The sequence below is a fragment of the Cololabis saira genome, chromosome 7 (genome assembly GCF_033807715.1).
Source record: "Cololabis saira isolate AMF1-May2022 chromosome 7, fColSai1.1, whole genome shotgun sequence".
In the NCBI taxonomy this organism is placed as follows: domain Eukaryota; kingdom Metazoa; phylum Chordata; class Actinopteri; order Beloniformes; family Belonidae; genus Cololabis; species Cololabis saira.
The window spans coordinates 14,638,243-14,665,632 of record NC_084593.1 but is presented as its reverse complement, the minus strand read 5'-3'; the positions used below and the strand labels follow the sequence as shown (position 1 = coordinate 14,665,632).

The following is a 27,390-nucleotide window of genomic DNA, read 5'->3' as shown; positions in this document are numbered from 1 at the left end:
TTCATTATATGCTGCCAAATGTTCATGTTAAACTGTCTGCCATGACACACACTCATCTGTACAGCAGATTTAGATTTATTTGTATTTAGTGTGTTTAAATTTCAGTATTTCACTTTGGTAATATGACATATAAAACATGCATCTCAGACACTGGTATGTGCTTGTTTAAACCACTGTAGTAGATTTATTTCTTTTGTACATCAAATGTGATGATTTTCCTTTTTTATTCTTACTATGATTCACTTAAAAAGTGTTATACTGTAATACTTGTTGTAAACTATGTGGGTGTAGCACTCTTTTACTTGAACGATGGAGAAAGTACGTGTTGCAACCAAATGTTTTTTGATCTCGAGAGTTAAATGAAAAGGGAGCTTATCTAATCGAAACACAAACTGGAACGTTTTCTCCCACACACCCAACATATCTAGTCCCAGTCTCATCTTTGGGCAGATACCATGAAGAATCGAACACGTCTAACCCAAACTGTGGCATGTTGGAGGCTTCCTGGTGGTAATTTGTTAGATTTTGCAGCCAAAGCTTCTGTCACCCATTCTTTTCACACAAATTAAACAGACGCACAACGAGGAGCACGCCCATACACACTCGCCCCAGCGAGGGACGTGTTTGATATCCGTATTGATCGCTGTCCCCTGCTTGTTTGTACAGAGGACAGCTGGTTGATTGCTCTTTGACTAAAGGAGCAATTCTCCTCTTCAGCAGCACTCCTCCACCTCCCCGGCATATTTAACAGAGACTCTCATTCAGATACACTCAACGCTGCATACACCAATAGAGATGCAAAAATGTTATGTTTCCACCAAAAAAAAGTATATGTGTGGGTGCAAATCACACAAATATCCTTGAAGGCTCGTGTACATAATAGAGACACAGGTAACGGCACAGCGTACAAAATCACAAGGACACAGACGTGCACTCAACATAATTAGCATTGGATCCATTATGATAAATGCTGCTGCTGTGGCCAGAAACAATAGAGAATAATCGGATGATGTATTGTCAGTCACTTAATGGACACAGCCTCATCTCTCTGAATGATGGCAGCAGAGATCACTCCAACTACTCATTAATTTAACTGTGTGTGCACATGCAGCTGTGCAACAGCACATGCTCAAGTTCTGTAGGCTAATTTGGCTTTTAAGTCGGAATATGAAGCTTGTTTTAAAAAGAAATTAAAAAAAAAGTCAAAATTCTGGTTCAGTGTATTGTCAGTAAACATCTTTCGAGCTAATATGCACTCGTGTCCTTCTTTAGTTGTTAAATCGTCCCTCCACCTTATGGATTTTTGTAAATAGCTTTTAAAATATGTTCCCTTTAATACATCTTTTGATATTGCACCTCTAAGTGTCTTTGCCTCAACCTTGTTTAACTGTCCTCTGATATAATTTGTAATAGGTTGTGTGTGCAGATTGTCTTTGTCAGTATCCATATATCCTTGATTTATTTTGACCCCTGGTTGAAATAAGGTGTTGTTGGCTGCCAGGGCGGTGAGCCAAGAAATGGGTCCCTATACCATCGTGTCAGGGCTGCATGTGTTCACAGCCAGAGCCAGATGTGAAGGGAAGTGTTTAAGAAAGACTTTGTTACTGGATAGCAGTCATAATCCAGCTCAGAATAGTTAAAGTTGAATTTGGACCGAGCGAATGTGATCAAAGCTTGTCTTTAAGGCGCTATCATAAACACATACAGTACAGCACACAGTTGGATAGACAGATAGAAGAGAGGGATGGAGAATGGAGGTACGAAGCTGGACAGGGCAGAGACTGAAGAGAAAGATGAGTGGAAGAAGAGGGCTGGATTAGTTTCCATTTATCATCCTGACAGCTGACCCTGTGGCTGGCCTTGGGACCTCGCCACATCCTCCTCCTCTCCTCCGAGTTTTCGTCTCCTCTCCCCTGTTGTTCACACTTTTCCACTCCTTTAATTTCTCCTTTATTGTCCATCGTCCCCTTTCCCTTTTTTCTCCACTTTGCTTTTGTCCTTTCCTTTTGTTCCTTTTCTTTTTTTTTAAATCTTACCCCTTGTGACTATTATTGCCCAGCCGCTAAATAATGGAAGAAATACAATGGCAAGTGTTTTTCTGACACATCAGTAAAGGACAAACTATAGTAAATTAACTCAAATATGGGCTTTACGCCGGATTTTGATGCTTCCAAACACGATATGGGTGTAATACTACCGGTTTGGTGTAACAAGTCTTCTGTCTTCCAGAAAGTGAGTTGTAATAAATTCCTTTTGGCCCTGAGCCTGAAAAGGTTCAGAAATACAGGGTGTATACATAAATATCGGGTAGCAGTGTCTGCAAAGGAGAGAGTTTGGGCTCCACTGAAAGATTTTATGGAAGGAGCAGGTAAAATATTAGAAATCATGACTGGGAAATAATAATTGATGATGTACTGCTTCCATGTACCACATGTGACGCGCTCACCGTGGAGCGTGTTTGAGGTCGACACCAGTTCACCTCAGAGGGCTTTCATGTCTGCGTCTCTACTTCCTGAACATTTATTTCATGGAGTCATCTAAATGACAGCTTTTGTGGTAACCAGTCAAGGTTTTCGGTGGCCCGACGAGCCTTTTAATTCCTCTAGAGTCAGATCAGATCGGCCCTTTTTAAGATCACAGTGCAAGTGCTGAGTTGCAAAAGTGGAGTCATTACTCCACGTGGAGTGACCTTGGCTGAACTCTGCAACAAAGCTGTGGCCAACCTGCAGAAAATTGTGTTGGTACTGATTGAAACAGCCACCTTGTGGACTTTTCTGCGCAGGTTGTGGGGTAAACATGGCTTCTTGATAACCTTGAACGGAGAGATAATGATTTTTCTCTGTCAGGCTTGATGGGAAGTTACTGAAAGTGTATTAAAACTTTCTTAATTTATCTTTTTTTGATCCTTTAATACTTGGAAACATTTGTTTGTGTTCTTTCTTTTTTTCTTTCTCCAGTCGTTTGGAGCAGAACTTGATAAAAAGTGTGCCTGCAGGAGCCTTTTCTGCCTACAAGAAGCTCAAACGGATGTAAGTCATCACAGACGCAACTACACACATCTGAGAACACATGAGGAATCAAAGTGAAGAGTCATTGTGATCTGTTGTTTTCTTTAGCTTTCTTTTTCACCAGTGGTGTCAGACTGCATTGGATTGCATTGAAATGGAATATAGTTGCACTAAAATTATCATATTTTGATTGAATACACCTTTTATAAAAGTAAAACTTAATTTAGGCTGGAGTTGAAGATACATGCACACAGGTGGAGAAGTAGAGCACCGGTAACGACACAAAAAATCACAGACTTCCACATAGCGAGCCTCATTCATGAAACGTGATCAGAGCCATTTTGGGCGTAAACTATATACGTAAATGTTTCGGCATTCATGAAAATATTCATAGCTCCCAACATTTCAGAGGTACAGACTAATCTACTAACCACACAAGAATGTGCACTCCTTGGTACACGAACTCTACTTTGAAATAAAGATGTGACACATGAGAATAAATTACAACCACAACATATTTATCTTAATTGATGGGAATTATGCATTTTTAAGCTTCAGATCTCGTTTCTTAAAATGTCGCTGGCTGCACGCCAGATGAAACACGAATAGTTTTTTTTTCCAATTTATCAAACATTATACGAATTTCAATGTTTTTTTCAATCGGCAGATTGATTTATTGAGCCTACAAAGAGAGCAGAAAGCTTGTCATCCAACAAACATTATATAAAATACAATCAAGGAAATGAATGCACTATAAGTTTTATTCCTTACACATTGTTGTTGGTTGTTTTTTTTTAAACGTGTGTTAAAAGTGACACCTCCCCTGGCTGCCGCCATGCACAGCGATATGTACACTTAATATGATAAGTACAAGCTTATACCTTCAGAGATTACCGTTCTTTCCTGTTTTATATATATATATATATATATATATATATATATATATATATATATATATATATATATATATATATATATATATATAACTTTCTTACGATCCAAACCAAGTTGTACATTGTACATGGTGTTCATGAATTCGTGGTAGGTTTTAGTAAAGAAGTGATTTATGTGCAAATCAACTAACAAATTCATTTCATGAAGGCCTGTTGATTTTTCGTTAACTTTAAAAACTACCCAGTCACTGGGTTAAAATGTTTATGTGGCAGTGCAGTAGCAGGACAAGTTAGGAGCAAAGTTCAGTGTTGATCAGGCGTGTTATAACCCGAGGAAGACTGAATCTTTCAGAGGATCACGGGAGGTCTTGTTCGCGGCTTCTGTCTGACCGTTCACCACCTCTTTATTAGATTATTGCCTTTGAGATCACCAAATTTAGAGAAAATGTCATCGTGTAAAAAGAAATTATAATTCTTCCCATGATCAGGACTGGATGACATACCCACAGACGTGAAAGGGTAGAAAAATGTCTGTATCATGCAAATGAGTGAAAACGCTGGAGTTGCAGTTATGTGCGAGGTTGAAAGGTTGTTCACTCATCTACTCATCCGCGCTCACAGATAGAACTGTAACCTTACCTCATACCTGCGCTTAATAATATATATCTCAGAGCAGTTGAAGAGAATGACATGAACGTCATTTAACATGGAAGTTACACTTTCTCTCTCTGACACCCCTTCTCTCCTGTCACGTAAGCTCTTTATTTATTTAATTTTTTCTACTTTCTCTGTCCATCACCCACTATCTCGCCACCTCATTTACTCACACACTATGCCAATCTCATGCTTCTTTTTTTCATTCTTGTCCCTTTTTACTTGACCTCGGCCGTTGTGTTCTCACACAATCATTCGTCAGACACTAGGACATTTGCAGAAGGAACCCAATTACTGTCTATTACACTGCTCTCTTCGTCTCCCCAGTGACCTGAGCAAGAACCAGATATCTGACATCGCTGCGGATGCTTTCAGTGGCCTCCGCTCACTCACCTCACTGTAAGTAGAGAGCAAACACACAAACATGCATGTGGGGGAAAACAGACGGGAACGTTATTGCATTTCCAGGCATTTAGCAAATAAAAACATTGTTCCAGTCGATGTTTACAAGCAGAACGTGACACGGGGAGGTGTGTTTGCCTGCACATGTGGAACATGAAGAGAAGTTTCATTTGAATTTATGTGAAGTACTAAAATAACAGACGGGGTACAAGTAGGGAAAAACAAGGTAAACTACACTGAACTTGCAAATGTGCACAAAAACTCTGCCTGCTTAGCTGTGGAGGTATCAAACTGAGGCCTGCAGAGGCGTGATGGACCAAAATACCTTAACAAACCATAAGAACCCACATATTTTGCTCAAACCCTAATTAGATGTTTTATGTTTGAATATGAATCTGCTATTTTCTTTCTTGAATTTTACCAGGTAATTAATTCGAAACAATAATCAGGTATTTTATATCCTGTACCAAACAGTGTATTTCATTTTGTAAAGGTAACCATGTGCCTTTTAGTGTGTATGTGAAAACAAAGAAAAAGGAGGGGAAAAGCCAGCAATAGGACGTATCACAGGGCTTGTTAAGAGAGGGTAAAATAGCAGCGTCAGAAGGACCTCATGCTATTCCATATTAAAGAAAAAGGTTGTATTTTTTTTAAACGCTGGTTTACTTTTTGAGTTTTTGGTTTTCCTGCTGGGTGACGGTGGTCATTTTTCACTCTGGGCAGATATATTAACATCTTGGTCTTTTAGAGACCCTGCAAGAAGAGATCTTGTATCTCAACGGGACATATCCTGGATAAATAAAGGCTAAATAAATAAATAAAGATAGAAACCTTAATATTTGTAATGTAATATTTGTTTCCCCAAATCAACTGGTTTGTTCAGCATTATTTTCATAAATTAAATTTCTTTTTTTTTCTCCCAAAAATGACAGTATCACAGGAAATATGTTGTTTTTCTGTTTTTCCCTCTTTTCAGATCATTCGGAGTGCTCTGAAATATTTATTTCCAATGTTTTTTTTTCTACTCGTGAGCTTTACGTGGTTATCTGCTCTCGGTACAATACGACTATGAGGTCAAACTTCAGTCTTCATAATAAATGAATATAATACAAGAGATTTTAGTAGTATTGTTAGAATATTTGCTTTCACTGTGACTTCTCTGGCTTCTACAAAGCTGCTCCTGGGGAAACAACATCAACTGGGGAATAAGCATAAAACACATCCCCTTAATGAATTTACAGTATTTTACAAGTGATTCCTAGAGCTCCACATTTAACTTTAATGTTCAGAGGTGCTTTTTACGCAGGATGTCAATAAAGATGCAAGAGTCTGTATAGTACACACTTCTACAGTATTAACAGCATCAGTAGGACAACTCTTCAGAAAATCAGTTAAACACTCAACTATCAACATGTGGGCTTTGTAAATGTTATAATTTAAATGATGTTGAACTGTCTGTCCTTTGCAGGGTGCTGTATGGAAATAAGATTACTGAGCTGCCCAAGGGATTATTTGATGGACTGGTTTCCCTGCAGCTGCTGTGAGTAGTATTTATCTGTGCTTTTATGTGTACTGTAATGTAGTACCCCTCAGCAAACGATCAAAAACACGATAAAGGTTTATAACAAACTGGCTGAAAAGTCTCTGCCCCTTCTTGTAGGAGAGGTTTTTGTATCTTAAATGCATTATTTTAAAAATGAATGCAAAAAATAAAACTTAATCATGCAGTATTCCTGACATAAAAAGAGGAAATAATACCTGCACATAAAATATACATTTACAATATATGCACGGTCTAAAATATGTAAATGTTGTGGTAAATATTGATTGGCGTAATTCAAAATTATCTCAATTTACTACAAAATTCCCAATAAAATACCTTCTATTATATTTGAGGCAGCATAATAAATAACAGCTACTGTAGAACAAAAAAAAGTGATTTCCTTCTTATTTACCTGTATACGGCTTTGTGGTTTATATGCCTTCTTTCTTTGCAACTGGATTGGTGTCTAACACCATAAACCCAAAATCCAAACCCATTAAAAAAACTCAACCAGGAATTTTAACACAGTATTTACACAATATTTAACCAGGTAGTTAAGTCACAGCTATAACTAGATATTTAATTTGCTTTCCCGAAACGTCTTATTTATTTTGTAAAGCTACATGTGTTTTTTGTGCATGTCATTGAAAAATAAAGATGTGGGGGAAAGTCCTACAACCAGAACTATGGCTTATTGTTAAATTGAAGATAAAACAACAGGACAAACGCATTTCCTGCAGGACTCAAACATGGGCTCTGAAGTTGTTTGTTGTCACGCTGCCGACTCTGTAATACACGCTTGTTTTTTTGGTGAATAAAACCATTCTCTGCATTTTTTTCCCCAAAGACATTTGAGCACTCTTCTCAAGAAGAAAGTGAATTCTAAACCATGTAAATGGCTTCTATGTGCTCGACTTAAAAAAAGAAATGATAAAATAGCCGTAGCCACTCATCCATTTCTAAAAACAAAAAAAAAGCAGGTTGTTTTTTATGGCTCCGTTATGTTTTGTTTTTGCTTTTCACGACTAATGGTGATTTGTATATTTGGAACTGGAAAGGTAAATCAGCCTCTCAACCTTGATTACGACTTGGCCAATGGTCTTGGTCTTAATTGTTTTCATATTTGTTTGGAGTTTCATGCATATCCCCGACAATCGCGGCATTATACCTTTGTAAGCTGATTAACCGCATGTCAACTGCGAGGATAAGCCTGCTGATTTGCTGCTCATTTCACAATAGCCTCTAAGCTGCATTCTACATGCAACACAATGTTAAACCTGCCAGCTTGGTTGTGCGTTCGCTGGTTTTACAAACCTACGAAGGCTTCACTTCCAATATCAATGGGCTCTTGTCGCAATCTCCTCCTCCCGTCCAACAACAGGTTCTCTCACGTAACACCATTTTACACGGACATAGTGTTACATCCTTAACCTATTGTTTCCTAAGACAGTTGTAAATATCGAGAAAGATGGAGAAATCATCATTTTCTTTCTCCGATAACAGAACTTTTGTTCTTCATGTAATACTGATGGTGATCTGTGGAGAAACGTGTGGCTATGCAGGACTGAAATTTCTGTAATAATCACGATCGCACAGCTGTGTCACTGCAATAGAAATCTTCATTTTCAGGCATTAACCCTCCATCTGATTGTTTTTGTATACCAGTCTTTCCTAAAATGCTCAACATGAAAGCTTTTATGTACTATAATAGAAAGAGTAATCTCCCATAGTGCTTCAACCCTAAGGTGTAGTCTAGGAGGGAAACTATTAATTCTGAGTAATTCCTCATGGGCACAAACTCAAATTGCATCTCTGGTTCAGCGTGCAGTAAAAATGTCTACACCAGCTACATAAGTAGTGTAGTGTATGTGGCATATGGTCCTTGAAAATGCCGCAGTCCGCTGCAGAAGTGGCCAATGTTCTGGGCTTTTCCGTCGTAAAGTGAAGCGAAGCAAAGAGAATGAGGATGAGTGAACCTAACCCGCAAACACCTTTTACAGGCTTAAAGGATCATTTGGATGCATGGTGCATAGTCAGGGATGGCGAGGGGCTGGGGGAGTGCATGGCTAGATAGATAAATTAATGGATGGATGGATGAAGAGTGAAAGGCTGAAAGTGATTTACTGTAAAGAGGGAGAAACACAAATCCAGGAACGGCTGGAAACAGGAGAAACACAGAGAGGGAGCTGAAATTAAACCACATATTCATCTCAAAGTATGTATTAGGTGACATCATTACTGTTTAACAGTCCCTGGAAAAGCATTTCCTTCAGGTGTAATGATGCCGCGGGCCGAAAAGTGTTGAACACCAAACAACCGAATGCGTTCTACTTTCTAACATAGATAATACATTTATTCAGGATCATTACTGTGCATTTTTAACCTGTTCATTCAATGATTAGATCAAATATTGAATGTATAGCCAATACTAGCTATACTGCACTTGTCTCGCCGCGATTGCCGCCTGGGGTTGTTGGCTCTCATTCAGCAGTCTCAGGGGAAATAATGTGCCTTTTTAATGTTTCACTGCCGACAGAAACGCTCTCATCCCCCAAAAGTCATTCAGCCTCATAAGAATGACAGGATTCTCTGACATTGTGTCATAATTACGAATCGAACTTTGATAGACAAAGATGTGTTTATCGCTTTGAATGGCTGCTGTTTATGTTTTCTATGCCGCTTTGTTTTACTGGTGCAGTGTCAAGTAATTAGTTCCCCCTGTGAGCTGCCTAATGAGGCGTGGATATGTCGCAGAGCAGCATGTGTGCGAGCGCTTCACCTGTCTGTCTGTGTGCGTGTGCGTGTGCGTGTGTGTGTGTGTATGTGTGTATAAGCAGGTCGTGCCAACGCAGGCACTCGTTAGAACAACCTGAGACAATTAAACGGAGCTGCTGTACCAAGCACACAGTTCCTCACCTGTCACCCAGTAAAAAGGAGAGCAGACAGTTGACCGTGTGAGACAGACAGAGAAAATGAGATTGCAACAAAAGGGAGACACAAAGGCAAAGAAATAGAGGAAAAAAAGGTGGATAGTGGGTCAAAGAAACAGCAAGCATAGAGAATGGTGGAAGTATATGGAAAAAGCTGAAAACTTAGGTATATATGATCTAATAAAGGGTAGGTATAAAAGTGAAAAATGGGTAGAGGAGAAGAATATTCCTGTCATATACTTAATCTCTCTATCTCATTTCTCATTCCCCATTGCCATACTCCTCTATTTTGCCTGTCAGCCTCTTTCACTTAAATGTATATTGGTGTCACTCCAAATTAAATTTTCACCTGTCCCTTCACTGTCTCACTCCATTATTTCTCTCCTTCCACCACCATTCTTCTAATTCTGCTCTTCCTCCTTCCTCCCCTTTCCTCGCCATCTGTCTGCACCATCAAAACGAGATATTACACCTGAACGCGTAACAGCAGATATCCCGCTGCATTTCCACAGAAGAAAAAAAGGATAAAACCGTAATTTTCAGATTTATGTGTCATAGGCTGAAAAAATATAACCCGTGACTGTGTGGTGGATGAGAGGAAGTAACTGTGTGAAGAGGACAAATGGGAATGATAGAGGTTGTTCAGTGGAAATCCAGCTGAGAAAAGTGAATTCTCATTATATGCATAAGCGTTTACATTGATTTATCTAACACAGGAGTAAAAAAAGTAAAATAAAAATAATTACAGTCAGATAATCATGCTAATTCTCTATGTTTCAGATTGCTGAATGCCAACAAAATTAACTGTCTAAGAGTCAACACCTTCCAAGACCTACAGAACCTCAACCTGCTGTCATTGTATGACAACAAGCTTCAAACTATCAGCAAAGGACTGTTCGCTCCTCTGCGCTCCATCAAGACCCTGTAAGTAAAGCCAGACGCTCAGGATTGTGTTGTAAACTCATTTCATTGGCAAGTGGCCACTTCGATGCCTCCCCAGTGAAGTATTCAAGGCAAGTTCAGGTGGGCAGAGACCAAGAGCTGGACAAAAATGATTATGGCGGGATTACCAGAGGGGTGACAAAGGATGTTGCCTTGAGTTCACGGAAAAAAAAAAAAAAAGAGGCGGTCGCCATGGATTCGGACACAGGAGCTTCTTGTTGGACTATTCCCTTTAATGATAATAAAGATGAAATCGCCTATAGTGGCAACTATTTTTTAAGATACATTAATTGTTTCAGTTTTCTTTATTTTTATACATTGTATACTATTGTATACATAAATTAATGATGTGAATTTTTGGCTGTTTTGAGGAAAATAATCAAATTCCAAACATCTCTAAGGCCTCTGGGAAATTTAAAATGCAGTATTTTCCTTTTAAGGCCTTTAAAATCCAAATGTTTCACAGCACATTAGCATATAATCTAAGCAATCATTAGTTTCTGCTTTAGTCACATTCAATTAAGTTACACATTATACTGTAAACACGATGGTGATGCCAAGAAAATACTGTCATTGTTGAGAATTTATTTGAGAGAATATTATTTGTTAAAACGGGTTTTGTTGGAGAATAAATAAGTTAAAGTTATAAGATAATAATTCATTAAAAGAGATGTGTATATTTTAAGTTAAAACCAGAATTATCTCATTTTCAGTTTATTTGGTTGAGAGGACATTAAAACGGACTACCTTTCCCATGATGCTTTGCGAAGCAAATACAGGAAGTGAACGTGATGACGTCAGAGTCTGCTGTTGCGGGAAGAAGATGCTGTACCTCTTTTGAAAGCTACACATGCTGTAATAATTAGCTGACCTTTTTTATTCACTAAAGAGTTAAATTTGAGCAAACGTCTCGCTTCGTCCTTTCTCCCGTTGCAAGAGTAAAAGCTGCAACAGTCATGTTTACAGGTTCTCCTTATTCTGGTATTGACTTCATTTGAATCAATAAAAGCTATTGCCGTTTGCGATTTCAGAATTCCTCCGTTCTAAAAACGGTTTTGGTTGACTGAAACATTTAGAAACCCAACTTCTTGCTGGAAGATTATTTCAAGGAGAGATGCAACAGCACGTCAGAGCAAAACTGGCTGAATCAGGGCTATAGTTTCAGAGCTGTTAAATTGCAAATGTTATGGAACAGAGAATAACTTTTGATAACTGTGCCCTTCTCCCCCGTTGCTCCCCCTCCTTTCTCTCCCACAGTCATCTGGCCCAGAATCCCTTTATGTGTGACTGTCACCTGAAGTGGCTGGCTGACTACTTGTTTGACAACCCGATAGAGACCAGCGGAGCTCGCTGCAGTCACCCCAGAAGGCTGGCCAACAAACGGATCAGCCAAGTCAAGGGCAAGAAGTTCAGGTGCACAAGTAAGGAATAACTTTGCACAAACACCAACAAACACTCAAACCCATTGTTTCAAAAATGGTGCTTTTATATAAGAGTTAATTATTGAATTAAGTAACACTATATGAGCTACACTAGGGTGTGGTTGGGTAGATGTACAGTAAGCGACACAAAGTGCTTGCATTCAGGTGACAAAAGCTTCCTCTTGAAGCCTTATGGTTCCGCGTTAAATCGACGCCGTAGGGTACGGCGTAGGTAGGGTTGCCACCTTTCAGAAATAGAAATAAGGGACGCCCTGATTTCAGCAGTGCAGGAGCCAAAAAAAGCCCCAAAACTTCTAAACTGAATAAAAATGTGTTTATTTTATATGAAAAAACGAAATTGTTTGATTTAAAGTTTAAAGTGCTTTAATAGCATTGAACTTGCATGACTGTACAGACAACCAACCATACTAGTAACTGAAATATCCTCCTATGCTATGTATGTCCACATCAGCCCAGATGTAGAATATAGCCTACAGGTGAAGAATATGGTGTAAAAGTTAATTTATTTCAATAATTCAACTAGAATATGGTGTAAAAGTTAATTTATTTCAATAATTCAACTAGAATATGGTGTAAAAGTTAATTTATTTCAATAATTCAACTAGAATATGGTGTAAAAGTTAATTTAGTTCAATAATTCAACTAGAATATGGTGTAAAAGTTAATTTATTTCAATAATTCAACTAGAATATGGTGTAAAAGTTAACTTATTTCAATAATTCAACTAGAATATGGTGTAAAAGTTAATGAAAATACGGTACAAATCGTGTCCCGTATTAGTTCAATACGGGACGCAACATTTTTTTCTCAAATAAAGGACAATTCCGTATTTAACGGGACGGGTGGCAACCCTAGGCGTAGGGTACGCAGCGACGCGCACCGTTGGTGTAACGCGGAACCATAAATCAGCCTTTAGTCTTCAGTAAAAGCCTCTCTAACCTTAAAGGAGACATGTTATGAACTTCTTTTCCAGATGTTCGCACAATTTCCTAAGGTCGTAATGAAATGTCTGTGACATGCTATGGTCAAAATACCACAGAGATAATGTGCAATCACGATGTTTAACACTGTCTTGAGTGTTGTTCAAAGCAACTGGTTAAAGGAGAGTGGAGTCAACATCTCTACTCCCCTCCCACCCATTCTCTCTTTTACAGCTTTGTGCTATTCTTTTCAGAGGTCAAATGAGGGCAGCAAGGTGTGAAATAGGGGTGAGATAATATAATTGGGGATGGAGGCTGGATAATTCTCTTCCTATCTGGGTCTGTGTATCTGAGGAGATATTTTCAAACTGAGGTGGCCCCAAACAAAGTGACAAACTTGCATTATCTCAAAGTTTTTGAGCTGGTTGTCACATCTGAAAAGCAAATAATGTCTTTGCTTTTAAGAGCATTACAATTCATAATATGTTTCAATGTACACACAAACACACATAAAGCTTTTCTTGTATGTATCAGGTCTATTTTTAGATGTGAAGATGAAAGACATTGTAATGTGTAAATAAAATGAGAATACGTAATGTGTAAAATGTATTTGAGTATGCTACAGCTCAGAAACATCCACACACGGTCCGCCTTCCTCCGTTTGGTACAAGTATTACTGTTATTTCCTTTGATATGACCCTTGGGTACCCATAATTACGACACCGACATATTCAGTGTACTGAAACAGCATAATTACTTATTCAGCGGGGACAGACCATAGACTTTGATTGCCCACTTCTACGCGAATGATTTCAGACAATTTGTGTTAATTTTTTTTTAATTGGATGCAGCATTTTTATTTTCTTGGTTTTGATTAAAAGTTCTTCAGTGTGGACGTCAGTAGTGCACACTTAACCACAACTGTCCAGAGGTCACCTTGGATCACAAGTTTTATTTTACGAAGGCCCTGAAATTAAATACCCACAGTACACATTTCTTTTTTCCAAGAATGGAAAGTTTTTTTTTCTTTTCTTGTTCCTGTATTTTGTGAAATGTCACCTCCATCCCTTCCTCTTAAATGGTGGGTTTCAGTGTAAAGTTTGGCACATCGTTACTGCCGTAACCAACATCATTAAATGGTGAAAGGTTTTATCAAAAGTTTGCATGAGCTGCATTTGTAGCTTATTTAATGTGTGATAGATTCCTAATGTTAGTGCTTTGCCCCTGGAGGTAATCAAGAGGTCACGATTACAAATGCTCCGAAAGCTGTTTGTGGCTGTCATCTCTGCTTCGGCCCTTCCTCTCCCTGCATCTCTCTTCCTCTCTGGACGTGTCCGGACATGTTTGCTATGAGTGGGCAGTTCTCTGGCCCCGCCCCCTTCCTGTGTGGATCTGCAGCTGTCTGTCGCCTCTCCTCTCCTGTATGGACCCTCCCCCCCTGACTGATTGGTGCAGCTCTCTGTTGCCCCGCCTTCTTCCTGTGTGGACCTGCATTCTGATTGGTTCGTGCAGCTGTCTCTTGTGCTTGATCTAACCATGTGGCCCCGCCTATTGTGACATCACATGGTTCCGTCAAGCGCCAGGGACCGCGCGGCACACACCTACCTGCCTGCCCCAGCCAGTCCCACACTTTGGAGCAAAAAGTGGCGTTTATGTGTTCTGTTACGTGCTCATTACCTGCAATGAAATACATGGATTCTAGACGGCGAAAGAGATGTAGAAATTGCAATGTCAATAACTGCTGATAAACTATACCTGTTTAAAATATTGGTCCTTTAGTGCTTCTGCAATTTTGGGTGCCCTGGGGAGTTTTTTTTTGCAGTCGCCATTTCTCTCCAAATTTCAATGTGTCTATCCTTGGGTTCTTGAAAATCAGTGAAATTAACTTTCTTCCCCATAAAATACTTGGGTATCCAAAGTTTGTATATTTTACATTGTGCAATATTAATGTGCGTTGTTTGCCACCTTGGTCATCATCCTACTTGCTGTCTATTGTTGCATTACTCACATTCTTTGCATGCAGCTGATTAGTAGGGGAGGCGTGAAACTGGCAGCAGATTTTTGTTTATCGTTCTGGCCATGTGGTTGCATGTATAATTGCCATCATGCAATTGCGCAGCATAAACAAAGCAGGAAGCCACATCTTAAATCTTTGCTTTATGGTTCTGCTGGTGCTCAGAAACTCCACAGGGTACATTCAAATGGATTAAAAAAAAAAACAACAAAAAAACATACATTTTCCTATTGATGGCTTGACCACCAGCTTCAATTTTACATCTACACAAGCTTTTGAAGAAATTCAATTTCTTTGCCACATTTTTTTGTTTACTTTGGAAAATACTGTCATCTTTTAGCGAATAAATTCTTTGTGTTCAACTGGCTCAATGGACCGGCAGCGTTTCAGATTAGCATCTCTAATTATAGAACCCCTGTTCATGCCCCTCACCCGTGTTCCCGCCGAGAAATCAACTCAACTGCAAGTCTCATAAAAGTCATAAAAATTCACCTTCCCTTCTTTGCTTTGGCCTTTATCCGCCTTTCCCTTCTTTCTTACTCCTTCACCTTTTGTTTCCCATCGATTTACCAGCCAATAAGATTAGAGGCGCCCCAGAGCCATTACTCTAAAATATTCCTCCACTGCATGGAGCTAGCCACATTACTCAGAAGATGAATTGATCATATGCACAGCTCAAATCTAGATTAAGCATTGCAACCGACCCCTCAAATAAGCGGTTTTAGTTGTTTAAAAATGACAAGAAGATGAAGAGTTGGTGCCAGAAGACATAAAAGTTTCTGCCAGGACATGAACAGTCTGACGGGAGAATGTGAAAAGCAGTAAAGGTTTTACTGAAAGGAAACAGATAAACCAACGAAGGCAGAGCCGTATGTGGCGCACAAACAAAAGTGCTGCCGGATGTAAACCAGGTCTACTCTGCAGGCACACGCAATTATAAGCGATATCTCCTCATATTACACCTACATAACCGAAGTGGCCTCTTGCTCACCTTGTTTAACAAAAACATCCGGGGTTAAACCAAGTTTATCTCCAAGATGATTCCATAAAACCACCTGCATATCCTTTTGTCAATTTGATTTACAGAGGTGATCATGCAGAATTACCCTTCCTCTCAACAGTCATGTGCAGGAACAGTATGATGCTGCAGCGATACATCCCACCTGTTTCAAGCGGATGCAGCAGATATAGTTTAAAGTAGTTCATTCATGTCTTGAAAATTGCTCTTTGTTTCATTATGTTTCATAAACTTTGACAGAGTGAAAGCTGGATTTTTTTTGTATGTTTGCATTCTAACAAGAAACTTTTTCAACAGAGTCTAGAGGTGGAATCCCCATGACTAAGTACCTTTGCTTTGTTCTCTTTCTGTAAATCTATCAGCTAGTGATGTGTATATAGGACAATATTTACATGTTTAATTCCGGTTGCTGACATTGTGCTGCCATGGTGTTTTATCTCACCATTTTCTCCTTTTTGTTCTCTCCTCCTCATTTTTGTCTCCTTTCTCCTCCGTTGATTTTATTTACATCCCTCTTCCCCTCCACTTTCCCTCCAACTTGTTTTCTCCCGATCCATCCCTTTTGTCTTTCGCTCATCCCCCCTCTTTCCTCTGAAGGTCAGGACGACTATCGCAGCCGTCTGAGTGGGGAGTGTTTCCAGGACCTGGTATGTCCAGAAAAATGCCGCTGTGAAGGAACGGTGGTCGACTGCTCCAACCTCAAACTGATCCGACTACCGCCGCACATCCCAGAGCACACCACGGACCTGTAAGTCAGCTACAGCTACAGCTACACATTTTACACAAGTATATAGTGTGCATCCTATAAAGACATGAAGCTTGAACAAAACGTGCAGTAATAATTTTAAGAAAAAAATATTTATTTTGTCATATTTGATACATTAATTTCTGAGATGTCTGAACTCAACTCTCATAATCAAAAGGTTTTTTGCAGAAAAAAAATGGAAAAAATAAAACAAATAAACCTGATCTACTCATAATGACACAAAAGGAATTATTTAGACTCTGTTGAAGACTAAATTGTATTTTCTGTGTTTTATTTATCCCAGACATTTAAGGGTTATTGTTAATTGTTGTTGACACATGCTGCTAGACCAAGTCAGCATCCATGTTACATTCACACGCTGTAAATGATGTAAATGTTTGCTCCCATGCAGGGTAACAGAAAGGGATATGTGCAGTGCACACCCGATCAGTATCTCCACCTCTCTCGGTTAAGCACCACGCATGTCACATTTTATTTTTAGCCCTCAGCCCAAACTGCACCTCAGCAGTCTTCTCAATCTCCTTCCCAGTCCCTGAGGAGCCATCATGATGCCTGCTGAAGTGTCTCACACTAGAATACTGAATAGGCCCAACGGATCATTGATTTCCCGCTGAAAAATGACAAAGGTGTAATGGATGACACGCAACAGGAATACTTTAAACTCTGCGTGAATTTGTTTTTAAGCTTGCTGAAAACTGCAAGGATGAGGCATTTAAACTTGTACTCGGTTAAACGAGACTCTGCAAATACTTGGGTAATTGCAGAATAATTTCTGTCAAAAATATTTTTGCGGTTGCAGCTTTTTACTTGTGCAGGCTGATGATTTATCTCTATCTCATCCAGTCTTGTATCCAAGTATCCATTACCTGTTTGAGAAAAACACATTTGAATACATCATGTTTTGGTTTTGAATTTGCAATGAATACTTTTCACCTTTCTTCTTTTGATTATATGTACATAGTATATTGACAGTGAGTAGATAATAATTGAAGGACATAATTGAAGGATATATATATATATATATATATATATATATATATATATATATATATATATATATATATATATACATATTGTGATCTTTTTTAATTTGGAAACAGAACAGCTGATAACATTTCATGACATAAACGTTTGTGTGATCCTAAGTCATAAAATAAACACAACCTAAAACCAGAAGCGAGATTTCTGATTGGAAACACTAGAAATATGTATTTTGCAAGCCATATTTTGATGTAAGCACCTGACAAATTAATATTTGGTGAGGTAATATTTCTAGCGAGGAAACCTGCATCCAGCCAGAAGCAACGTTTTGCCCAATAATGTTGAACTGCAGGTAGCTTTAAACAGTAAGAGAGGCGCGAGGGGCTTCAGATGTGATCACGGCTGTGGTAACCATGACAAAAAGCTCCATGCATGATGTTTGTTACATTAGAAGTTATGCAGGTCAGTTGTACAACAGTAAATTGGTTTTCTTCGGACTGTTAACCCTCAGTTCATCTATCTTTCTCCCTGGCTCCATTTCTCTTTGTGAACCTTTGTATCGAATCCTCCTGGGGTGCTCCATGTCAGAAATGCAGTATATACTTTGTCCTTTACGGTCGGTTAGAGAGCACATCAAAGTTTCTGCTTTTCCCGACACCCTGTCTTTCTCGCTCTTCTCTTTTCCTTAAGAGCACAACAAAAGTGATGTGGTTTCCTCAGTCTGCCACCTTACACACACGTAAACACACACACACACACACAGCGTCAGCCTTGCCCTCTAACCTGCCTTATCTGGGGAAATCAGGAGAGGTTGTGGTTCATTTGAAAGCATGTATACTTTCGACCCTTGTTCCTCAGTTGTCTGTCTTTCCGTCTTTCTTACTGACTCCACTGCCCATAAGAATCCTTGACATGAGCCATGAGAAGCTTCACTGTTTGCACTTAATTAAACGCGGAGGCGATTGTCACCTCGTATCAGGGGCGGTGGGTCCCATGGTGGGGACCAGCTGTTTCATCCAGACTCTCTGGGTTCAGCATATGCAAAACAATCCTGCAGTAAAGGCAGGATCGCCAGGCTACCTCACACTTAGCATATATATGTTTCACTTTGGCCTTATCGAGGTTGATCTATCTCGCAAAATGCCACATCTCATTAAAAAGTGTCCCATTCAGCTGAACTTTCACTTTCGTCCTCTAGTTTTTCCCACTACACAGCTTTTACGAACACACACATACACAAAGAGCATCCTTTAGTTGCACTCTTTTAGTACAAATTACCTCAATAAAGCAGATGTCTAGCTTCCTATCTCTCAAACGGTTTTCTCTTGGCTTGAGGCAACGTGGGTATTGATGACTACATAGAGAAGATTCATTGCTTTTATCTTCTCCTCTCACCTTTTTCTCTCCAAATTGTTTTATTTCGTACTCACTCTATTGTGTTGTGCTACATCACACTTGAACAGTCACTAAAGTCCTCCTGACTTCGCCGCATCAGCCCCTTCTGCATCTGTAACCCCTTTCTCTCTGTTCGCCTGTGCAGAGCTCATTTGTGAATCAGTTTATTCCATGAAAAAATAAACATCTTCCTCCCTTTTTCTATCCTCTTCTCTGTAGGCGGTTAAACGACAACGAGATTGCTGTCCTGGAGGCGACAGGGATTTTTAAGAAGTTGCCCAACTTGAAGAAAATGTACGTATATCTTAAAAAAGATGCATCTTATTTTATTTCATTATTCTTTATTTTTACTCAAGGATCTGAAATGTAATCAAACTGCGGATGTTTGAGGCACGTAATTCCCACTAATTAAAAAAAAAAATGTCTGTCCTCAATAAATAAAGGGAATGGTGCAATAAAAGCGTGGCAGGAATAAACTGGTGGTTGTAGGTGCAAAGAGGGAGACGAATTTAAAAAGGATATGAAAAAGCAATAAAAAAGAAGGTGACGGTAAAAATGGACATGAGAGAAAATGAGGGATGAAAAGAGGATAAGTGATGAAGAGAACGGAAAAGTGAAAAAAAAACCATGCAGAGAGGGTAAGAGCAAGTATCAGAGATATGAATGTGGTAGAAGAGAAGACGAGCTAATGGAGACAAGAGGATTGGAGTGACACGTAGATGGAAAGAAGGGGAAGGTGAGCAGGAGGAATGGAGGAAGCAAATATTAAATGGAAATAGAAGATGGGCCCTCAATTCAGATTTACAGTCAGTCCTTATCTACAACCTACTCTAGGTGTGTGTGTGTTTGTGTGTGTGTGTGTGTCAGTGTGAGATAGAGAAAGACAGAGCAGAAACGAGGTTGATTTATTGGAGAGGAAATTGCTAACCATCTAGCAGTGTCACTGACAATATAGATTGGCTCAAACTCATTTGCATTTTGCTTTTCCCCTTCTCCCTCCTCATCATCTTTCCTCTCTCCTCCTCCTCTCCTCAGTTTCCATCATGTTTGTTCTGCTCAGACACATTTTACTCTTAAGTTTTTCTGTAATCATTTTTTAAGGTCTCTGTTTATAGTTTCCGCTTTCCCCTCAATTTCCAGGAGAAAATACAAAACTGGCTGTGAATGAAAGCTTCGTAAACGTGATGGCTATCGCCTCACGTTGTTATTTCCGATGCGCTTTTTCTTTTTATTGGTTTAATTGTGGAAGAGATTGCAATCATCGCCATTCATTTGTTTCCTTTGCTTTTGCCTGTTTTGCTTTGTGTGGTCTCGTGACGGCTGGCTCACTTATCAGGGAATCTCTGGTACAAGACGGGGATATTAAGATGAAAGAGAGAAGAGTTTACATTTATTAGTAGAGGGACATGACTGATCGCCGCAACTAAACAAGAGAACATTATGCAAGTCTGTTTGGGTGGGGTGGTGGGGGGTGATCGTTTTCCTCTGATATGTGAACAACTTCATAGTTTCAAGGGATCTGAGACTAAATTCAACAAAAGCGAAATTTGTAAAGACGAAAGTGATATTTTTTGTCCTTTCTGCAGCAACCTGAGCAACAACAAGCTGAGGGACATCCGTGAGGGAACCTTCGATGGAGCCGGAGGCGTTTTGGAGTTACTGCTAACAGGGAACAAGCTGACTGGACTGCAGGGCCGCATGTTCAGAGGACTAAGTGGCCTCAAAACTCTGTAAGTGCCTTCTGAACCAGTGTGTGTGTGTACTGGTACTATTCATGCCGTTAAATCCTCACCAACCAGCCCACTGTGGGGATGCAAAATCAGACGGTGAATGATTGTATTCCTATAGGAATAATCTGTGCTTGTTTCCTCTCCCTCTGCCAATGTTATAATGCATCTGTCTTTTATTTCTCTGCTTGTCAGAGATGCTTATTGGACAGTTCTTAAATCACACAGTAAGCAGCTGCTTTGATCAATTAGCCGACCAATCTGAGCAGACCTGGCCTTTCCAGAGAGAGAAAGGAGCTGGGATGAGAACAGGTGATGACGAGTGCCGCGTGGTTGTACCACATGACCAAAGAGTGGCCAAAGTAACGTGAGGTTTTAAAGCAGCACGGACCACTTCTGTTCACAGTAAAATAACGCTTTAAAATTGCATTTGTAGGAATGTTCACGCATTTATAGGGCGTGTCGTCAAGCGGTAGCAGTCTGCCGTCCCTGCTATCGGCAAAAAACCAGGCAAATTTGGACTCCTTTCCCAGGTGAACAGCTTGCGTCACACATCAACGTCAATGACGCTACAGTAGGTCACAGCGCTACAGTGGACATCTTTGCAGAGGAGACTGACTTTAGAGAAAAAATGGAGAAACGCAATAGACCAAACAAAAGTAAATCTTGGTCACCATCATAACAGTGATTCAGAGATATATCATGGAAATGTGACTGTCTGTGCTCGTGTGTGAGGTTTCCTTTAGAAAATTCTAGGATTGATTATAGAAAAACAAAACTAAAGAACCACTTACACATAGGAATGGGCGATATTTTACCGTTCACGATATACCGTCCAAAAAATTCCTCACGATAAGAATTTTTCATCTCGCGGTAAAAACGATAAATTCCCTTTGATAAAGTTTTTGTGTAAAAATGATTTATGGTTCTGCGTTAAATCCACAACGTACGGGAAGGAAGGAAGGAAGGAAGGAAGGAAGGAAGGAAGGAAGGAAGGAAGGAAGGAAGGAAGGAAGGAAGGAAGGAAGGAAGGAAGGAAGGAAGGAAGGAAGGAAGGAAGGAAGGAAGGAAGGAAGGAAGGAAGGAAGGAAGGAAGGAAGGAAGGAAGGAAGGAAGGAAGGAAGGAAGGGAAAAAAGAGGAAGAAAAGAAGGAAGGAGAGAGCAGGAGGAAGGAAGGAAGGAAGGAAGGAAGGAAGGAAGGAAGGAAGGGAGAAAAGAAGGAAGGAGAGCAGGAGGAAAGAAGGAAGGAAGGGAAAAAAGAAGGAAGGAAGGAAGGAAGGAAGAAAAGGGGAGAAGGGAGAAAACAAGGAAAGGAGGAAGGAAGGGAGAAAAGAGGAAGGGAAGAGAGAAGGAGAGAGCAGGAGGAAAAAAGATAGGAGGGAAGGAAGGAAATGAGCCTGAAAGAAAGAAAGAAAGAAAGAAAGAAAGAAAGAAAGAAAGAAAGAAAGAAAGAAAGAAAGAAAGAAAGAAAGAAAGAAAGAAAGAAAGAAAGAAAGAAAGAAAGAAAGAAAGAAAGAAAGAAAGAAAGAAAGAAGGATAAATTCCCGTTGATGACGATTTGTGTAACAAACATGGCGGATCTGAGAGCGAGATAGATTTATAGTTGAAAAGGTGGAGTTGAATTGGTATTTTTTAATCGTTATCGGGATAAATGACGGAAATTATCGTGATACATTTTTTAGTCCATACCGCCCATCCCTACTTACACACGTCTATTATTTAGTATTACTATGTAATATAATATTGTCACGCTATTTAACTTAAATTACTGAGTATTTTATATAACTAAGTGGTGCTCTGTCATCCTGTGACCTTTAATTCTTCAGCTGTCTTGTTTGTTGTTATTTTTTAATGCCAATGGTCTACCAGTTCTGCCACTGACCTCCATCAACGCTCTCCAGAAAGCATCCTGTGACTTGTGTCTGCCTCCGATGTGAGGTGGTCCCTGCCCCCTCTGGGGGGGGAAACCAGGGGACGAGGATTGTTTACTCACTCCAACTGAAATCAAGCTTAATGGCGGCGTATTCTCGTTCCTCTAATCTGGGCTCCCACCATAAAGAGGGTAGTGTTCAATTAGAGGTTACAGAATAATGTTGGAGATCATGGGCCGATGCTGTGTGTGTGTGTGTGTATGCTCCGTAATGACTGGCTAATGCTATCATGTATATATATATGACTCTGTAATGGTATCATGGCTGTCTCTGTATTATGTTAAGAGGCTCCCTGCTCCAGTAATAGCCTTGCTAACTTTGTTAGTGTGTCCCAGAGATTGCTAATGTTAACTAACTCACTTACGGCCCCAGATGACTCCATGTCAAAAGCTAATGTCATATTAAGGGGTCTGTCACAGTTGACCAGTGGGACCTGGTTTAGATTTCTGCTGCTCCCCTCTTTTATCTTCCAGCCTAAGCACTAATGGACGAGTGCCTTGTGTCTCTTTTGTAGCTTTTCTTTTCTTCCCAATTTCGGTGCAGCTCAACAATAAGACCTTTGTACACTACAAAAACTCAAAATCCTACCAGGAATATTTGTCTTATTTCTAGTTAAAATGTCTCATTTTTAGTCAAAAAATCTCATTACCCTTAAAACAAGAGTCATTACCAGAAAAATAACTTGTTATTTGACAATTTTCACCTGTTTCAAGTAAATTTTCACCTGAAATAAGTATAGAAATCTGCCAGTGGGACAAGATTTATCTTCTCGTTACAAGCAAAAAAAAATTTTGTTCTAATGGCAGATTTTTCTACTTATTTTAAGTAAAAATCTACTTGAAACAGGTGAAAATTGTTGTTTTTTCCAGTGATGAGTCTTGTTTTAAGTGTAATGAGATTTTTTTTTATTAAAAATTAGACATTTTAACTAGAAATAAGACAAATATTCTTATGATTTTGAGTTTTTGCAGTGTAGAGTCAATATCCTTCAACGTATGAAAACACAGGAATACCGTTGATTGCTCGTGTATTCACGCACGGATGATCAAACTCCGAGGTGAGTAAAAAGCTGTTGTCGTTTCCTAAGTATGTTGTTTGTGTGTTCCCAGCATGCTGCGGAGCAACCAGATCAGCTGCATCGACAACGGGACGTTCACGGGCCTGAGCTCGGTGCGCCTGCTGTCGCTGTACGACAACAGGATCTCCAGCATCGCCCCGGGAGCCTTCTCCACCCTGCACTCGCTGTCCACCATGTAAGCCCTTACCGTATGAACTGTTTTGTGTTTTTTATAATGTCCTTCCGATCTGATCCTTGTACCATCTGAAACCCGTGTTAAAATCTGTTGTCCTTATTGTCAAGATGGGATGCATTTCCCATTACAAATGTCTCCTCTCGGCGGGACCACTGTCTGATCTGATGTGCAACACACACACACACACACACACACAAACTCATAGCATATTTGTGCACATGCTGCTCACAGGACTCTCCTCTATTATTAGTATGGACTAGTCTGCGCTGAATCCCAGGATGTTTATCAATATTTCAGCATTTGCACACACGCTTGGGCGACCCAGAGAGCTGTTAGCGTGTTTTTTATTCTCTCACTTGCTGTAACACAGACGTGAAATATCGGACGGGATATTTGCTTAATTGATTTTATATTCTTGTTGTGAGTGGCTGTAGGGGAGGTATGCTTTCATTAGTTCGAGGATACTGATTGGTATTCAGTCTGTGCACTGAAAAAATATCTTGTTCTAAATTTACGACGGGTATAAACCGGCCATGTTACATAACCATTTTGAGAGAGAGAGAAAGAAGGTCGTGGGGCAAAAAGTGACTGAGAACACGTTTGTGTTCCTTTTATTTTTGAATCCTCTGACCACCCATGTGTGAAATGTATAAATAATAGATTTTATCATGTCAAAAAAACTAGCTTGATCCTGGTGTGCTTTTTCTCCTCAGAAGACAGAAATGCTAAGCCCCAACAGTCCCCTCTCACATCCTGTCTGCTCTCTCTTTATTTGCCCCCACACTTCCAGCTTTTGTTCTTGCTCTCGTGTCCTGCTGTGTACCTGTCATCTTTTATTCAAGTTTCCACCTGAGCCTTTTGGGAGGGGGAGATGGGAGACGAGGAGAGAAATATGGGGACATGGCTGTGGAGGATAGATGGGTCTACTGTTGCAGAAACTCGGCTGTGCTCAGCAGAGCTGTTGATTGACTGTCACAACAAAGAGGGAATCATTTCACATTCCCCTCATTTCTGGTATTTGTCACCAGAATTAGTTCTTCATTGGCTTTGCCGTTCCAGCTGATTTGGTATTTAAACACCTGTCTGCTGTTCAGCATGAAAACAAGATGCGCGTTCGGTTCATCCCTGTATCTTTCCTCCGTTCTTCCACTTGCTCTATTTCTAGTATCTGTCTCTGTTCTTAGTGCTTGTTTCCCTGTAGAGTTTATCCATTTAATTAAAAGATTAACACATTGAAAAGGAAGGAAGGGATTTAGCTTGTGGGGTCAATTCATTACAAGGAAATGACTAAATAACTCATCCCTATCTGTAGCCACCCACCCTTAATACTGTTGCATATAAAGCAACATTTAGGTTTATTAGTTCAGCAGTGGGAATGATGCAAGTCCACATCCTGCTTAAACTTCATACAGAAGAACAACAGAACCAATTAGATCAATCTTGCGGCTGTGATTTACTGCTAGCTAAAATGCTTGAATCTGTTTTCTTCCACTTTTATTCTTATTTTCTCGTCAGTTGTAGGTTGTTAAAAGGGAAGGAGGGTGAATTTGTCGTTGTTATGCCATCTAGTGAAGCATCTAACAGCTTTCCTCAATCTCTTTTTCCTTGACATTCACCGTTAATATTTTAAAAGACATTAGGCGTATTAAATCAGCAACACTGCGGTAAACCGAGAGCAAAATGGAACCATTTTAGAATTAGAGTTTATCCAACATGGTTTACCAATGAAAGGTAGACCATTTAGCAGAATGTTTTTTCTTGTCTTTTATTATTATCATTGCAAATGTTTAGATTTAGCCGAAACTGGATACACATTTTGGATTAAATGAATGTGAACTATCATATTAATAATCAATCTTGAACCTAAATGCAGCACAACATGTGAGAAGCTGCTATGGTGAGCTTGCTGCTGCCCTGCTGGCGCTGCTGGTGCCTGCTGCACCCTTTTCAGTTTAAATATGGCTCAACATAAATATTACATGAGCTGTGTGGAAAAAGGCAGCAAAATGCAATGACTGGTGATCAAAAATGAATAAAATGAGCAGATAACCTTTTCTTTCTCTCTTTCACTCTTTCTCACGCTGCCACTTTTACTTTTTCATCCAGCATCTTCTTTGTACTTTAGAAAATGAATTAAAATAATATCTGATCTAACCTTTCTTTCCTCCCATCCCCTTTTTCTTTCTCTCTTTGTCTTCCATCTAAATGTATTCAATTGTGCACACCAGTTATTTGTTGCTGTTTGCAAATACAAATACGAGCATTATTTACTGTGAATGGCTTCCAAATATACGGGCCTAATGGTTGTGCTCTTTCCTTTAATGTCGGCTTTGTTTCAATGCTTTATGGCTAGGGATCTCATTCAGGGTTATTCTGATCCAACAGTAATGTCATGTGGCAGATGCAGGTTGTTTTAACAGATCTTGGTATCGGGGAATTATTGCACTAAACTGTGTGAAAATGTGTTAAAATTGCTGCAGTGTCTATAACACTGTGAAGAAACGTTTTAAAGGCATTTCAGGCGTTCTCTTCATTTTTAACTGACCCTGACTTGGAGGACTTAATTTTTTTTTCTGTGTGCCCCTTGATATTTCCATAGCAACCTTCTCTCCAACCCGTATGTGTGCGACTGCCACTTGTCCTGGCTGGGCCAGTGGCTGAAGAAGACCCGGGTGGTGAGTGGAAACCCCCGCTGCCAGAGGCCGCCCTTCCTCAAGGAGATTCCCATCCAGGATGTGGCTACCCCAGATTTCACATGCGACGGTGAGCCTCATTTTCACGCTACCGTTGCATAAAGTGTTTCATTTTGAATTCTCTTTGGCTCCATTAAACATAATTGGAAATATGATTTTCACATAAAGCCGTGCTGGAGGAACATTAACGGTATAACTCTTGGTTTTAATTTTGGACTACTAAGCAACCGAGGATGTGCAGCCAGCACTAACAATTACAGCGTAGTATTAGGAAAAACAAAAAAGGTCACAGCCATAAACCCAAAACGAATGACATGTGCCAGTCAGCAGACATGTGCAGTGTGCAGATAAGAGCACAAGTCAAGAGAGTGAAAGGTAATTTAAATACCTCCTTGCATCATGTTTACTCATCCCCATAGCTGAGCGCATTTCCCAGAAAGACCTCTCAGAAGAAAATTTCTCAAGATAATTTTGTTTTATGGGGTAAAAATATTCAATTTAACTTTTAATTAAACCTTTAGGAGGACATGAAGGTTGGTCATAGGAAAAAGAAAAATAACATTTAATGAAACTTTCCCTGAAACCTCTGCTACAATGAAGCATTAGTTGCTAAAAAATTCAATAAAACTTTCCATATGATTGTAGTGTGGGTTGTTTCAGTTAGCAAAGAAGTGGCTGAAAGATCAAATGTTGTTCCCGGCAATTGTATTTAAACTCAAAGCCTAACATACATGCATAGCTCAAGTCTTCTGGTTTGGGAAGTTTAAATATTACTGCAGTATTTACACACACATCCACATTTCGTGTGGATAGAGTGATCCGTATCCGATCTGTGAGCGTCAGATGACGTCAGCTTGTGGTTTCCTTGGTGATGTTGC

At 39.6% G+C, this 27,390-nt stretch overlaps 1 protein-coding gene across 2 annotated transcripts in view; it reads left to right on the top strand.

Moving 5' to 3' along the window:
- slit3 (slit homolog 3 (Drosophila)) overlaps positions 1-27,390 on the top strand; it is a 284,688-nt gene that overhangs the window by 213,782 nt on the left and 43,516 nt on the right. For both annotated transcript variants that reach the window (XM_061724858.1, XM_061724857.1), the window contains exons 10-19: positions 2,958-3,029; positions 4,883-4,954; positions 6,426-6,497; positions 10,211-10,354; positions 11,630-11,793; positions 16,364-16,514; positions 19,128-19,202; positions 20,495-20,638; positions 23,676-23,819; positions 26,419-26,582. In XM_061724858.1, the coding sequence (XP_061580842.1) occupies positions 2,958-3,029; positions 4,883-4,954; positions 6,426-6,497; positions 10,211-10,354; positions 11,630-11,793; positions 16,364-16,514; positions 19,128-19,202; positions 20,495-20,638; positions 23,676-23,819; positions 26,419-26,582 (1,202 nt within the window). The remainder of the gene's footprint in view (positions 1-2,957; positions 3,030-4,882; positions 4,955-6,425; positions 6,498-10,210; positions 10,355-11,629; positions 11,794-16,363; positions 16,515-19,127; positions 19,203-20,494; positions 20,639-23,675; positions 23,820-26,418; positions 26,583-27,390) is intronic.